Here is a 15,414-nt window from a genome sequence, read left to right as displayed (position 1 = left end):
ATTTTAAGAACAAAAACAACTATTTGACAACTGAAGAAATGTAATTGTAAATTAAATTAACTCACTTCAATTTGCCAAAGAGAAACCCTTGGATTTCACTTGCCTCGTCATCTTCCTTTTCCGTTGTGTCATTTGTGGCTGAACACACAGACCACACATAAAACACAAAACAAAAAAATTACCAGTACATTTGATTTCCCAAAATTATAAAACTGTTAAAGAACATCCTGCCATTACAATTATACAAACTAAATGTATACTTCTCAAATGTGATTCCAATTTGCAGATTATTATTTTGGCTTTAGAATAGCTCTTTAGAGGTTATGTGATCCTATAGTTTTATTTTATTTTTTAAAATAATTAGAGAAGTGTTTACTGTTTAAATAATTTTTTTTTAAAAATATATGCTAGACAGTGCAGCTAACAGTTTCACTTCTTAAAATGACTTTTTCTCAATTTGATCAAATGGTAACCATTGTGGATAATCAAATATTATTGGGTTCTATTTTTCAAATAAAGTATGAATTTAAATTCATAAAATAAGAGATGAGCAGTATTGGTTTTGAACCCTGCCAGCTTCCACATACAACTCCAAATACTGTACCTTCATCCTCTCTTGCTACACAATTTCCTTTCCCAGATAAGGACAAACGCTTTAATTACATGCTAATAATTGTACATTGCCATTCTTAGGCCTGATGTACTCTACAAAAGCTACCCTATGTCAGGAACAGAACTTGGGCAATCTGACCTAGTGGTTAGAGATGGGTTCAGGAGATAGGAGCCAGAGCCATGGAACAAATGTAAGATTCAGAAAGAACTAGTTACTCACCCTATGCAATAATGATGGTTCTTCAAGATGCATGTCCCTGTCTGGGTGATCCACTCAGGTCTCAGAGCATCCACGCACTGCTGATCGGAGGTTTTTGGTGAGCAGTGCCCCTCGCACCGTGCCTGCACACTCCGTGTCTTGCGCTCCTGTCATTCGTTGAGTGCACGAGCAGTGCGAGCCTCCCTCTGTTCCTTTTCTACCTGAAGTCCATTAAAGAGCTCCAAGCAGAGGGGAGGAAGGGAGGATAGCAGAGCACCCACAGGGACACACATCTCAAAGAACCATCGTTACTGCATAACAGGGTAACTACTACTTCTCCATCGAGTGATGTCCCTGTGGGTGCTCTACTCAGGTGACTTAGCAGCAGTACTGCCAGACGGCGGTGGGCACTGGAGTCATTCATGTAGGGGAAGGAAGGACCGCATCTACCAAAGATGTGGCGGGTATGGGTCCTTTCTGTAGGGTGTAATATTGTGTGAAGGTGTGATGGAAGGACCATGTAGCTGCTCTACAAAAGTCCACCAATGGTACGTTATGTAGGAAGGCCATTGTTGTGGCCAACGTACATGTTAAGTGAGCCCTGATAATCTGTGGTGGTTGCTTCCCAAAAAGTTCATAAACTGTGTATATGCAGCAGGCAATCCATTTGGATATACGTTGCGATGAGACGGCTGTTCCCCTATGTGACCCGGACCAAGAGATGAAGAGCCTATCCGACTTTCCGGTTTCTTTAGTTCTATGTAAAGTATAACGCAATAATTCGTCTTGCATCCTCTTTGGAGAAGGTATGTAGTTTAGGAAAATACGAAGATAAGTGTATGAGTTCGTTTAGGTGGAAGTCGGATATGACCTTGGGAAGGAACTTAGGGTAAGGCCTGAGTATAACTTTACCTTTTGTAAACGTAGTGAAAGGTGGATCGGCCATGAGGACTGCAATTTTGTCTACATGTCTTGCTGATGTTATTGCCACTATGAAGGCCACCTTCATGGACAGGTATTGTGGTGATGTAGTGGCTAATGGTTCAAAGGGTGGCCTGGTGAGCATGTCAAGAACAAGGTTCAAGTCCCAAGGTGGCACCGGGGGTTGCAGGTTTGGGCATGAATGAACCCGATATGAATGCCAGGAAGCCACTGATCCTGATAGGGATGAATGGCATGATGAAAATCTACACCTCTGCCTGTTACCGTAGTTAGTTTGTGGTGACAATAGCATAGGAGAATGGGGAGCCCTTTCTGGCATGTGCCTGTGCACATTTGCGTGAGACAACACTGGCGAGTGCAGTAAACAGGTTCCTGGTCCCAGAAGTGTACTCAGCTGTGGGGATTTTTTGCAAATGATGCATCTTATGTGACGCTTTCTTATGCTCCAGTGCTGGAGTGCATTCAGGTTCAGGCTGCAGGGACGGCTTGTTCAGGCAGTATAGGGGTGCCTGTGTGGGCTGGCAGAGGTGGCATATGCGGCTTTGTCAGTGCTGTTGCCTTAGAGGCACCAGCCGGTGCTGAGTGCTTAAGCTCTGACTCAGTTCTCCTGGCTGATGTCGTCTTGTGTTTCTCCATGGTGCCAGAGACTGATGGCATTAGGGAATGGGAGGCTCAGGACAGCGCTGGTAATGCTGTGTCTCCTCAGACTTACTCCTGATGGTTGTAGGGATTTCTCCCAGAGGAGGTTTTTGCGATCTTTTCTGGCCCTGGCTGTCATATTTAGACAATGCGGGCACTTATGTGCTGCATGAGTCTCTCCCATCAGAAAAGAAGAGCACTGCTCTGACTCCATCTTTAGTTGAGGACAGTAGAAAAGGAACTGAGGGAGCCTCGCGCCGCACACACACTCAATGAACAGCAGGAGCATGAGAGACAGAGTGCGCAGGCACAGCACGAGGGGCACTGCTCCCCAAAAACCTCCAATAAGCGGCGCGGGGACACACAGAGACCTGAGTGGAGCATCCACAGGGATGCCACTTGATGGAGAACAAGGAATCAAACCAAGGATCAGACCAGAGCCAGGACTCAATAACAAGAATCAGAGTCAGAAGCTGGGCTATGGAGAAGGGCTGGAAAAAGACAAGAACAAATTGAAACTAGACAGGAACAACCTGAGAGCAAGGCCAGATACAAGGCAGACACAGTTGCAGATGTTAGTGTTGAGCAGCAAGTGGCCTGCTCCTTTGTGCTGAGCTTACATGCAGGTTTATGGGCACTTTTCAGCCAATCAGTTCAGCTAGGCTTAGCTCCTGGCTCAACTGAAGGAAATCAGTCCTATGGCTTCTTACACCCAGTCCTGAGAAAAGGTATTAGCAGTAGACTTAGCTGTACATAGCATAGTAACTCCTCGCTTAGCGTTGTAGTTAAGTTCCTGAAAAGTGCTACTTTGAGCAAAAGGATGTTAAGTGAATCCTATTTCCCTGTAGAAATTAATGGGGTGAGGGGTAGGTTCCAGAGAATTTTTTTCAACTGAAAAATGAGAGTATGTGTATATATATACACACACACACACACACACACACACACACAATGAGTTTTAAACAATGTAATACTGTACACAAAAATGATGTTTGTGAAGCTTGATTGAGGTTGTGGAGTCAGAGGGTAGAGTATTTCTCAACTAGTGTCTTGCTACTAAATGATAAACTAGCACTCAGCTGAGCTCTCAAGGGTTAGCACATTGTTGTTAATGTAGCCTCCCACTCTATCAGGCAGCATGTACTGAGGTAGGAGGAAAGAAATACAACAGACACATGGCTGTGGCTGTGGCTGTAAACACTTCCACGTAGAAACTGAACATGATGTGTTATTGTTTTATGAAGATATACATAATAAATTGCTACTCTTGGATTTTGACTTCTATGCAACGTTTGAGGGATCTCTCTAAGTCTAAAGTATTAAAGTCATTTGTTTCAACTGTATGTGTCTTATTTCAGTCTCTGAAAGTGAATGTGCTTCAACAGGCAAATTTTTTCCCATCAAGGAAGTGAAATTATTTTCATATGTATAAAAACCTAGTACCTAGACAATGTTACTAGACACTTTAGAGATAACTTAACAGATAGAGACAGAATACTAAAATTATTAAGAAGATTAAAGAACCTTCAATTTACAGGGGAAGAAGGAATATGGGCTTTGGATGATGTATATCTTCAGAGAACAATAGCTACTAGTAAATAACTTCCTAGCCTTAAATATTTTCGTCTATAAAACATGGGTACAGAGTTCTAAGTTAATCTCAACGCCTGAGACTACTTTTAACATATCCTGTAAAAATTAACTATACAGGCAGTCCCCGGGTTACGTACAAGATAGGGACTGTAGGTTTGTTCTTAAGTTGAATTTGTATGTAAGTCGGAACTGGTACATATTGTAGGGGAAACTCTAGCCAAACATTTTTTTTAGTTTTGGATAGCATAGGGAAAGGTTAACTCCCCTCTAATGTTTGTTTTGCTGTCTGTTCCCCTGTTCAGAAGATTTCACATCTATTTCTGTCCCTGTGACAAACTCAGGACTAAAGGAGTAACTCATCAAATACCAAACAGCTCTGCACCATGCTTTGAGCTAATAGCTTTATTTCCACACACCACCCAGGGTTCTAGGAGGAGGGTCCTTTTTTTGCTAACACAATGAGGCCAGCACTTTGTTTGTTTTGGTGGAGTCTTTGTTTGCCCAGGGAGCCCAGCATGTATAGGGGGAGGAGGGGCGGAGAGGCTGCTTTTGTCTGCTGTTCGGCAGCCTGTTGCTCAGGGGAGGGGGCAGCCTGTTGCTGGCAGGGGGGGAGGGGGGAGGCATGCAGGATGCGAGGCCGCGGGGGGGGGGGGGGGGCAGCGGGCGTGGGGAGGCACTTTTCCTCTGCCCGGCAGCTCTGCGGGATCCCTGTCCCTGTGGCCAGCTGCTGCAGGCAGAGGCCAGTTGGAGCCGGCAGGCCGGAGGAGCTGGCCGAAGAGGAGGAGGAGGTGGATTCTAGGACCCCGGTGAGCGAGCCCCGGGGACGCTGCTGCGCTCTGGGAGCCCAGCATGTATAGAGGGGAGGAGGGGCAGAGAGGCTGCTTTTGTCTGCTGTTCGGCAGCCTGTTGCTCAGGGGAGGGGGCAGCCTGTTGCTGGCAGGGAGGTGGGGGGGGGCAGCGGGCGTGGGGAGGCACTTTTCCTCTGCCCGGCAGCTCTGCGGGACCCCAGTCGGAGCCAGCCCGAGGAGGAGGAGGATCCTAGGACCCAGGTGAGCGAGCCCCGGGAATGCTGCTGCGCATGTGCGGGAGTTGCCTCACCCCGTTCGTATCTAGGGATCCAACGTAAGTCGGATCCACGTAAGTCGGGGACTGCCTGTATATGTCAACAAAATGTAAATATACTCAGAGCATTATTATTCTCACAATTCAAGATGTTGTCAAATATTTTGAAATATTTTCTCCAATAACACAATACACAGAACAAAAATATACCTTTAATCTGAATGTCATCCACTGCTTTGTATTCTGTACTCTTTATAGCTAGTTCCACACCATATCCAGACAGATACATTTTCCTGGAGCTTGGTTTCTGTTTGAACATATTTTAACAAGTGAAAATTATAACTTTAAAAGTGTCCTTAATAGGAAATGAACATAATCTAACACAATCAAGTTAAAAATATCTTGAACAAGTTGTTACTTAATATAAAAAAACATTTACTTACCTCTCCTAACTGTTGTTCTTTGAGATGTGTTGCTCAAATCCATTCTATGTGGGTGCATGCATGCTGCGTGCATGCATCGTTGGAAAATTTTTCTCTTAGCATTACCCGCTGGGCCAGCAGGGGAGCCCCCTGGAGTGGTGCCGCTATATTGGCTCAAATACACCCCCGCTGGCCAGCGTTCTCTCTAAGCTTCACAAAGCCTTGAGCCTCTGACTGGGCTGGGCTGATGAATTATTACCTGTGAAGCTGTGCTGCGGCGCAGCTTAGAGGAAACACACTGCTGCTGGCCCTCCACCCCCTCAGTTCCTTCTTACCGACCTACTCCAATAAAGGGGAGACAGATGGGATTTGAAATGGACATAAGCAACACATCTTGAAGAACAATTGTTACGAGAGGTAAGTAACTGTTTCTTCTTCAAGTGACTGCTCATGTCCATTCCATGTAGCTGACTCAAAAGCAGAAACCAAGGAGGAGGGGTTGGAGTCCTAACCTTCCATGGAGCAGAGAACTTCCCTACTGAGAGCACACCCTCCCTAGCCTCGTGAACCAGCGCAGAATGGTTGGCAAAGCTGTGGACCAAGGACAAGATGGCTGCCATGCAGATGTCCAGGATAAACACCTGAGCCGCAAAGGCTGTGGAGAGAGGCCTGGGCCCTGGTGGACTGGGCCATCAAAGTAGGGCCCGGCACCCTGGCCAAATCATAGAATGCTTGGATACAGGAAGTGATCTACAAAGAAATCCCTTGAGCAGAGACCAGCTGGCCCTTCAGCCTCTCAGCAATTGCCACAAATAACTGTGGGGATTTATGAAAGGTTTTCATTCTATCTAAATAAAAGGCTAAGGCCCTCCTAACATCCAATGCATGTAAGCCCTGTTTTTTTTATCAGAGGCATGAGGCTTGGGGTAAAACATGGGAAGGAAAATATCCTGGGAAACATGAAACTGAGACACTATCTTGGGCCAAATGAGGGCAGAGCTGGACCTTATCCTTAAAAAAGACAGTGTAAGGGGGATCTGACGTTAGCACCCTGAGCTCTGACCCCCATCTGGCGGAGGTGATAGCCACCAGGAATGACACCTTCTAGGAGAGGTGAAGTAGAGAATACATCTCCATAGGTTCAGAGAGGGCCCAGTAAGCTTGGTAAGACTAAGCTGAAGTCCCATGGAGGAACGGGTTGCCATAAATGTGGGTAAAGCCTTCTCTAGCCCCTCAGTAACTGTTGGACCATGGGGTCTGCGAAAAGCCTCTTACCCTGGGAGCCTGAGTGAAAAGCGGAGATAGCCACTCGGTGGACCCTGATGGAAGAGGAGGACAACCCCTGAATTCTTAGATCAAGGAGGTAGTCCAGGACCAATGGGACTGGGGCGTCCATGGGAGACATTCTCTGTTGAGTAGCCCAAATAGCGAATCACTTCAATTTAGCCAGATATGTGGCTCTAGTGGAAGTCTTCCTACTCCCTAGTAAGACCTCCTGCACCTATTCTGAACACTAAAGCTCCAGGGCTGTCAATCATGGAGCTTTCAAGCCATGAGGAGCAGGAACTGCAGGTTTGGATAATGGAGCTTGCTGAAATCCTGCATTATCACATCCAGGAACAAAGGAAGGGCTATCGGCCTCTCGAGAGAGAGGCTGAGGAGTGACGTGAACCAGTGCTGCTTCGGTCACGTTGCTGCTATGACGATGAGGGAGGCTCCAAACTCCTGTGCCTTCAGGGTCACTGTGTACCGAGGAAACAGGAGGAATGAGTAATGCAGGCCCCTAGGCCAATGAGTGAGGAGGCATCCCCCAAAGACCCTCAACCAATCCCCATGAAGGAGCAGAATCAGGGACACGTACTGTTCTGGCAGGTGGAGAACAGATCCAGATGGGGAAAACCCTCACCTGTGAAAGATTTGGAGGGCAACATCTGCCCTGACAGACAACTCGTGACTCACAAATGGCCTGCTCAGCTGGTCCATAAGAGCTACTGGGCAAATGTTCTATTGAAGCCACAGGGAAGGGGAACAAGTACTACCATGCCTGTTTATGTAGAAGACCACTGTCGTATTGTTGGACAGGATAAGGATACGCCTGCCCAAGAGCAGGGAAAAATGTCTGATACCTGAGACAGACTGCCCACAGCTCCCAAACGTGTACGTGTAGGAAGAGTTCCTCCCAGGACCACATACCTTGTGTCCTCATGTCTCTGATATGAGCTCCTCATCTGGTGTCAGATCTATCCATCACCAGCTGGAGGGACAGCAGAGGCCAGGAGAATGGGACTCTTATATAGACCACTTCCTCCTGGAGCCATGAGTCCAAGGAGCAGAGGACTCTAGGAGGAACTGTCACCATCCTGTCCCACAGGTGGGAAGACGGGTTGTGCACCTGAGTCAGTCACAGCTGTAATAGATGAAAGCGAAGCCTGGCATGCTGCACCATGTATGTACAGGCAGCCATGAGCCTGACAAATCGCATGCATTCCTATTGGGAAAGGAACATCTCTGGGGGTCAGGAGTTTTAATTCTTAAGGATTTTAGCACATCTTGTGAGTCTTTGAGCCTGTGCAGATGGTGATTGGTCTACTCCGATAAAATTCCAGGACCCTCAAAAGGAAGGTCCTGGATTGTAGTCTGGAGCTCAGGCAGCACCCCAGATACCTATAGCCACGAGCTGCAGCAGAGCACCAGGCCCATGGCCACAGTGTGGGCAGCTGCATCTGCCGAATCCAGGGCTGCTTGTAGGGCTACCCTAGAAATGATTCTACCCTCATCCAAAAGGGACTTAAATTAGGAGCAGGAATCCTGAGGGACGAGCACCGTTAAACGTGACCATGGCAGCCCAGGTATTGTAGGCATAGTGACTTAGGAACACCTGGTAGTTCATTATGCAGAACTAGAAGGTCCATTTTCTTCACCTCGTTTTTGTGGGTCAGGCTTGGCTGACCCTGCCTCTCACAGTGGTGTGTGACCTGGACCACTAAGGACCCCAGCGAAGGATGAGAAGTGTTCATTACCCTCCCAGGGCACAAAATAAAACCTCTTGACTTTCTTTACATTTAATATGATGGGGACTAATTTAGTTACAACTAATCAGGAAATAGATCTTGGAGTCATCGTGGATAGTTCTCTGAAGACATCCACGCAGTGTGCACCAGCAGTCAAAAAAGCAAACAGGATGTTAGGAATCATTAAAAAAGGGATAGAGAAGATCTCACTGCCCTTCTATAATCTATGGTATGCCCACATCTTTAATACTACGTATGGATGTGGTCTCCTCATCTCAGAAAAAATATACTGGCATTAGAAAAGGTTCAGAGAAGGGCAACTAGGATGATTAGGGGTTTGGAACGGGTCCCATATGAAGAGAGATTAAAGAGACACGCACTTTTCAGCTTGGAAAAGAGGAGACTAAGGGGAGGTATGATAGAGGTATATAAAATCATGAGTAGTGTGGAGAAAGTGAATAAGGAAAAGTTATTTACTTGTTCCCATTATGTAAGAACTAGGGGCCACCAAATGAAACTAATGGGTAGCAGGTTTAAAACAAATTAAATGAAGTTCTTCTTCACACAGTGCATAGTCAACCCGTGGAACTCCTTGCCTGAGGAGGTTGTGAAGGCTAGGACTATAACAGAGTTTAAAAGACAACTACATAAATCCATGGAGGTTAAGTCCATTAATGGCTATTAGCCAGTATGGGTAAGGAATGGTGTCCCTAGCTTCTGTTTGTCAGAGGGTGGAGGTGGATGGCAGTAGAGACATCACTTGATCATTAGCTGTTCGGTTCACTCCCTCTGGGATACCTGGCATTGGCCACTGTTGGCAGACAGGACACTGGGCTGGATGGACCTTTGGTCTGACCCATTATGGCTATTCTTATGTTCTTATGTTGTCTGCAGGCAGGATAGAGGCCAGGGTTTGCTAGAGTGACTTAGTGATCTTTATTCAACACCACTCTGGTAGATGTGCCAGCATTAAGGATGTCGACGGTCAGGTCTGAGTCCTCCAACAACTTCTCAACCTGAACCCCTAAACTTTGGACCAGGAACTTGAGAAGGCCCTGGTGTGACCTCAAGTCCATAGAGAGCATCAACGGGATATCCCCCAAGGCCTCATCCGAGGAGGAGGAAGATGTCCTTTTCAGGATGACCTCCTCCAGGTCCTGGTGATGGGAGAAGCCCTGCAAGGCTACCAATAGGGCCATGGTTGATGGCTAAGCTAGGCATGCCACACCTTCTTCAGTAGCCCTGGCTGAAACAGACCTCAGGCCCTGCGAACACCCCAACATAGGGGAGCAGGGCATTGGAGTTGCCAACGGGGGAGCCCTGGGTCCTGAATAGACCGACTCCAGTCTGGAAGGTCCCGCACCCTAGGCCTAATGGTAAGCCCAGGGGGTCCAGAATGGCCACTGGACAGGGGCCTGTCACTCAGGTGGCCAGGCAGGCTGCACCGGCTGGACAGGAGCAGGCTGAGGTGGTCAAGACAGCTGTACAGAAGCACTCTGGTGCTAGGAGAGATGCCCGGAGTACAAGTGGTGCCAAGACCTGGACCTGGAGGCACATGTCGAAGAGAATACCAACTAGGACTCCGAGTTGGTGGAGTAATCGGAGGCTGACCAGGGAGGTGGTGCAGCCGTGGAGACCGGGGACCGGTGAGTGCTTGGACAAAGATTTAGGCTTCCCGTAATGCCCCAAGGAGGACATGGAATTATGGGGCTTGGTGCTGGGGTTCTGTGCATCATAGCCAGGTGCACAGAGTGAGCCAAGACCGAGGACGGTGCCAGGCCTACAACTGGAGCTGGTGCTGGCACCAGGCCCACTGCTGGTCCCAGAGGAGACCGATGGTGTCCCCTCAGGGCCGGTGCTGAAGGCCCTAGTGCCAGGGTAGCAGTATGGGGCAGCCTTGAGTCCCAATCCCTTGTGGAATCAGAGGCAAAAGCCGGGGACTAAGTGAGTTCAATGAGGTCTCTAAGTGCCTCAAAAGTGTCTGGAGTCATTGGCTTCACCTCTGCAAGGTCCTCCCCTGGGCTGGGATCACAGTATGGGATGAGCTGATGCTGACTAAGGATGTTAAATATCAGTTAACTGAAAAGTCTAGTAACCTCAAGAATTCTTACCTGTTAGTCAACTATTCTATAGTCCCCGGGGGCGAGGCTTGCACCCTGAGACGTTACACTGCTGACTCTGTATCAGAGGCAGGAGGCAGAACGCCAGGCAGGTGCTGGTCTGCAAGGGGAGCCAGTCCGCCTGTCACCCTGGGCTGCTACCTCTGATACAGAGGCAGCAGTGCAGAGTAGCAGCAGCCCCTGTCTAAGGGAGAACTGAGCTCCCAGACTCGGTACAAGTTGGACCTGAACTGGGCTACCTGTCCACCCACTCCTAATACAGTTTAAATGCAGAGCCGCAGTAGGGATAGGTCCCAGGTCCATTGTAAGCCAGGACTGAGCCAGGTTGCTGCCAAGCCTGCTAAACAATTACTGGCAAGGGGAGGGCGGGAAATGCGTGTAGTCTATAGCATTAGCCTATAAGTTTTGGCTTATTGGTTAATCAGTTAGTCGACTACACTGTCACATCCCTAATTCTGACCCAACACAGGAACCCTAGGTATCGATCTTCCCCACGCCAAGTGCCCCAACTGAGGGCGTACTTTCGGCATGTGCCTCAACAGAGCCCTGCCTCTGCTAGGTCTTTGCTTCTTCTGAGGCACAGGAGACTGTGATCAGTGCCAAGGTCTACACAGCGCTGGAGAGGCATACGACTGACTGGGTGCCTCACGCACTGGAGCTGGAATACTCTATGTCACCGGTGATGAGTCCAACGCTGATGCCAGATGAAAAGCAGTCTCCATGAGAAGAATCTTCATGTGGGACTCCCTCTCAAGCTTGGACTACGGCTTGAAGCTCTTGCAGACCTTACAGGAGTAGGAAAGGTGAGCCTCACCAAGGAACTTTAAACAGGATTGGGAGGATCTCTGCAGGGCATGGACTTCTGACACTTCACATAGGACTTGAAGCCTTAGGGTCCGGGCATGCCCCACACAAGGCACTGGACACAATGTGAACCCCTAGCCAAAAAACAACTATATACACTAGATAATAAGAACTATTTACAGAAGATAAAATCTATTCACGTAACTAAGGAGAACAACGGGAACTGCTAAGTCACACTCGCAAAGCAAGAGCAAAGCACACTCCAACAACCGTAGAGGGTGGTAATACGGAATGAGGGGGGGAGGGCCGGCAGGGGTATATACGAGCCATTATAGCGGCACCACTCCAGGGGATTCCCCTGCTGGCCCAAAGGGTATTGCTAAGGGAAAAACTTTCTGACAATGAGCGCACATGGCGCATGCGCACACCTATATGGAATACACGTGAACACTCGAATAAGACTAATCTTTTCAATTACTGTTCACAGTATTTTTTGTTCTATCAACCAGAAAAAAACAGTTACAAATCTGTTCCATAACTGGTCTTCTTTGAGATGTGTTGTATAGATTTTTCGTTCTTGGTATTAGTGCACTCAGCATATGGCTGTCAGAAACTTTTTCACTCATTGAGGGACTTCTCCTGCTGCCATGCACCACTGCATGCAGGTAAAAGACCAGAGCCACCTCTAGTCCTTCTCCTTCCTGTCATAACTGATGAATAAGGTGGAACAGTGAGGTGTGGAGTAGATATGTGCAACACAACTCAAAGATCATTAATTCTGGAACAGGTTAAGGAATTCATTTCTTCTTCTTCCGGTGACTGCATATGTTCCACTTTCAGTGACACAGAAGCCATGAGAGAGGATCAGAGTCTATGTCAAATACTGGAGAACAATTCATTCCACCCTAGCATTTTCTCTGGAGTCTTGAGCCACGGCACAAAGAGATGCAAATGTAGGACCAAGCTGCCACTCTACAAACACCTGCACCTAGAACTTGTGCCAAAGGCTGCCAAGGCTGACTATGACCTCACTAAATGAACTGTGACTCTTAGAGCAACATTCTCCACATTATAGCACATGAGTTTGAAGATGGGATCTGGGAAGAAATTCTCTGGGTACAAAATGATTGACCTCTTACTCTGTCTGCCTCTGCTATAACAAGCTAGAAGGATTTACAAAAGTGACTGATTCTGTTCAGATAAAATGCCAAGGCTCTTCTGACATCCAAGGAACGCAATTGTTCTTCCTCCCTGGTTGTATGTGGTCTTGGGTAGAACATAGACAAATAAATTGATGGCTGACTGGAAAGAGGGACAAACTTTGGATAAGGATGCAGGTAAGAGTCCTTAAAAAGGATAATTTATGGAGGCACCACCATTAATGTCCACAGCTCTTCCAACCAAAGTAATGGCCACCAAAAATGCCAACTTATTGACATGCAACAGTGAGCAGCTAACAAATGGCTTGAATAGGGGACCCATGCAACTTGACAATACATGTGGGGACAGGGTCTTATGCTTGAGGGAATAATTGACTATGCCCTTTAAAAACATTATGGGCATGTTGTGATGTTACCTGATTAAAATATGACCATGTGTGACTCATACATTGTAACTATCGCTATTATAGAACAGCAACAAATCTTGTACGTCTGGCTTGTAAGATGTCCATGGAAAAGTTACGATTTGCTGAATAAGATTACACTATCTGTGTGCATGTATCATGTTTGCATCTGAAGTTCTGAATATTAACTCTGTACCTCCATTTCAAATGTTTGCTCACCTATGGTAACACCCATCAGATATTTAGCCTGCACATGGTGAAGTGACTATTCAGATTAAATGGCCACGAAGATATACTTACCTCACAACAGACCATGGTAGATGCCTATCAACACATAATGGATTTTCCTGTCAACATTCTAATTACAGTATAGGGAATGTCTTCTGCGATGACTAAATGAAATATGCATGGACATGTGACTTGTCCATGTGAGTCCAAACACCATTTTGTTCGCTATAATTTTTCACAGTGAGAACAATGGGATTCCTTTCACATGGCAGAAGCTATAAAAGGCCCTGGAAACATCTTCACTTTGACTCTTTCCTGCTCAAACCTATGGACTATGAACCTAAAGTAATGGGAAATGATTAGTGATATCCCACTGTGGTGAGACCAAATGGAGAACCACCTTATTTAGCAAGGTAAGCAGTTGGTTGCAGGAGAGCAAACAGAACCTACATATCCATTGGCTGTATCTGTTTACAAATTTAGGGAGGTGAGGAATAGGAGGATGCTTTTACTACTGAGTATAACTCAAGATCCACTTGTCCCAAATAAGCTGGACCAAGCACTGTGGAAGTGGAAGTTTGCGAAGGTGAAGGGTTTTGGAGAGATAAATACTAGTGGGTTAATTTTGACTAGCTCATCAAATTGCCTACTTCGTGGCTTCTCGGTGTCTTAAAGAGCCTGGAGTCAGAGCAGTAGAAGTGAAAGGCCTATGCCTATAACCCATGAACCACTTTTCTGCTAGATGGTGCTGAGTTGCTCTGCCCCGGGCTTCCTGGAATCAGCTGCTGATCAGTTTCAGCAGCAGCTGACTTGGGGACGCCTGGGGTAGAGCAGCGGGGGTGCTGCCGGGTTGGTCCCGGCAGCGCCCCAGCTGCTCTGTCCCAGGCGTCCAGATTCAGCCGCTGTTGAAACTGATCAGCGGCTGATTCCAGGAAGCCCGGGGCAGAGCAACTCTGCCTCGGGCTTCCTGTAGTCAGCCACTGGTCAGTTTCAGCAGCGGCTGAATCTGGAGCCAGTTCCGACTTACATACAGATTCAACTTAAGAACAAACCTACAGTCCCTATCTTGTACATAACCCGGGGACTGCCTGTAGTACCAAAAGCCTTGTAATGAACAAAGCAACACCACTGTAGCAGGTTTCCCTTTGGACAGTACTAACGGGCCACTTGTCTAAGAAGCAGGTAACTGTGGTAGTGAAATTTGAATCACTGGCAGAAGTATCAGCAGTGCCAAGGAGCCCGAGTCCTGTAAGGAAGGAAATACAGGCACCGAGAGGCACCATTTCATTTGTATATTTGCATATTTATTATGCAAATAATAAATATGCAATTAAAACATTGCTGGTTTGCCAAAAGCCCCGGCCTCCAGAGTCCCACAGTGCCAGCCCTAACTACTAGAGCCCCCCATGCCTCCATTATCTCCCAGCGCCAGCCACTGACTAGGAATGTTAAATATCGCCTAATTGAATAATCAAATAGTCGATGCATTTTGCATCAACTATTCGATTAGTTGACAGAGTGCCTCCGCCTTTGAAGTGTAGAAACAGCCCTAGGGTTGTTGCTACACTTCAAAGATGAAAGTGTCAGGTGGAGCCCGGGTCAGCTGGGGACTCCCCGACTGACCCTGGGCTCCATGTGTTGCTGCCGCTTTGGAACGCCGCGTGCAGCCTGGGAACACTCCAGCTGTCCCCGGGCTGCATGCAGCATTTCAAAGTGGCGGAGCAGCACAGAGCCCACCGTCTGGCCCAAGGCACCAAGTGGTGCTGCCAATCTGAAGTACCCCCGGATCCCACCCATCCCGCCTTGCTGCCTCTTTCTGATAGAGGCAGCAAGGGGGAGGGGGAGAGCGACTAGTCGATTAGCCTGTCAACTATCTGATAAGTATTTGCTTATATTGGATAGTTGACTTGTCCTTCACTGGCCACTGACCCCAGCATCCCCTGCATCCAACCCCACCCAATGCCAGCCTCCTGCCCTCACAGAACCTCTCCATGCCACCAGACCCCCCCCCCCAGCCAGCTTTCTGTCTCCAGAGCCCCACTGCACCCAACCTTCCTACAGCCTCCCCACAGTCCCAGCCCCCAATATTAGTCCCTTCCCGAGCCCCCCAGTGCCAGCCCTGCTCCCATAGATCCCCCACTACTAGCTCCACCCCCAGCACTAGCCCCACCCCCAGAGCACCCAGTGCCTGCCCCACCCCCTTCACCTAACCCTGCGC

The 15,414-nt window shown here is 47.7% G+C and overlaps 1 protein-coding gene across 4 annotated transcripts in view; it reads right to left on the bottom strand.

The window, feature by feature from the left end:
- UGGT2 (UDP-glucose glycoprotein glucosyltransferase 2) overlaps nt 1-15,414 on the bottom strand; it is a 190,882-nt gene that overhangs the window by 154,770 nt on the left and 20,698 nt on the right. For 3 of the 4 annotated variants that reach the window (XM_075918804.2, XM_075918806.2, XM_075918807.2), the window contains 2 exons: nt 5,258-5,354; nt 66-138 (listed from right to left, as the gene is read on the bottom strand). In XM_075918804.2, coding sequence (XP_075774919.2) covers nt 66-138; nt 5,258-5,354 — 170 coding nt within the window. Of the gene's footprint in view, nt 1-65; nt 139-832; nt 943-5,257; nt 5,355-15,414 lie in introns of those variants that run through there. The other variant, XM_075918808.2, reaches the window with a different exon arrangement.

This window comes from Pelodiscus sinensis, chromosome 1 (genome assembly GCF_052426305.1).
Source record: "Pelodiscus sinensis isolate ZL-2025 chromosome 1, ASM5242630v1, whole genome shotgun sequence".
Taxonomy (NCBI): Eukaryota; Metazoa; Chordata; order Testudines; family Trionychidae; genus Pelodiscus; species Pelodiscus sinensis.
The sequence above is the reverse complement of the archived record's forward strand: the minus strand, read 5'-3'. Positions and strand labels throughout refer to the sequence as shown.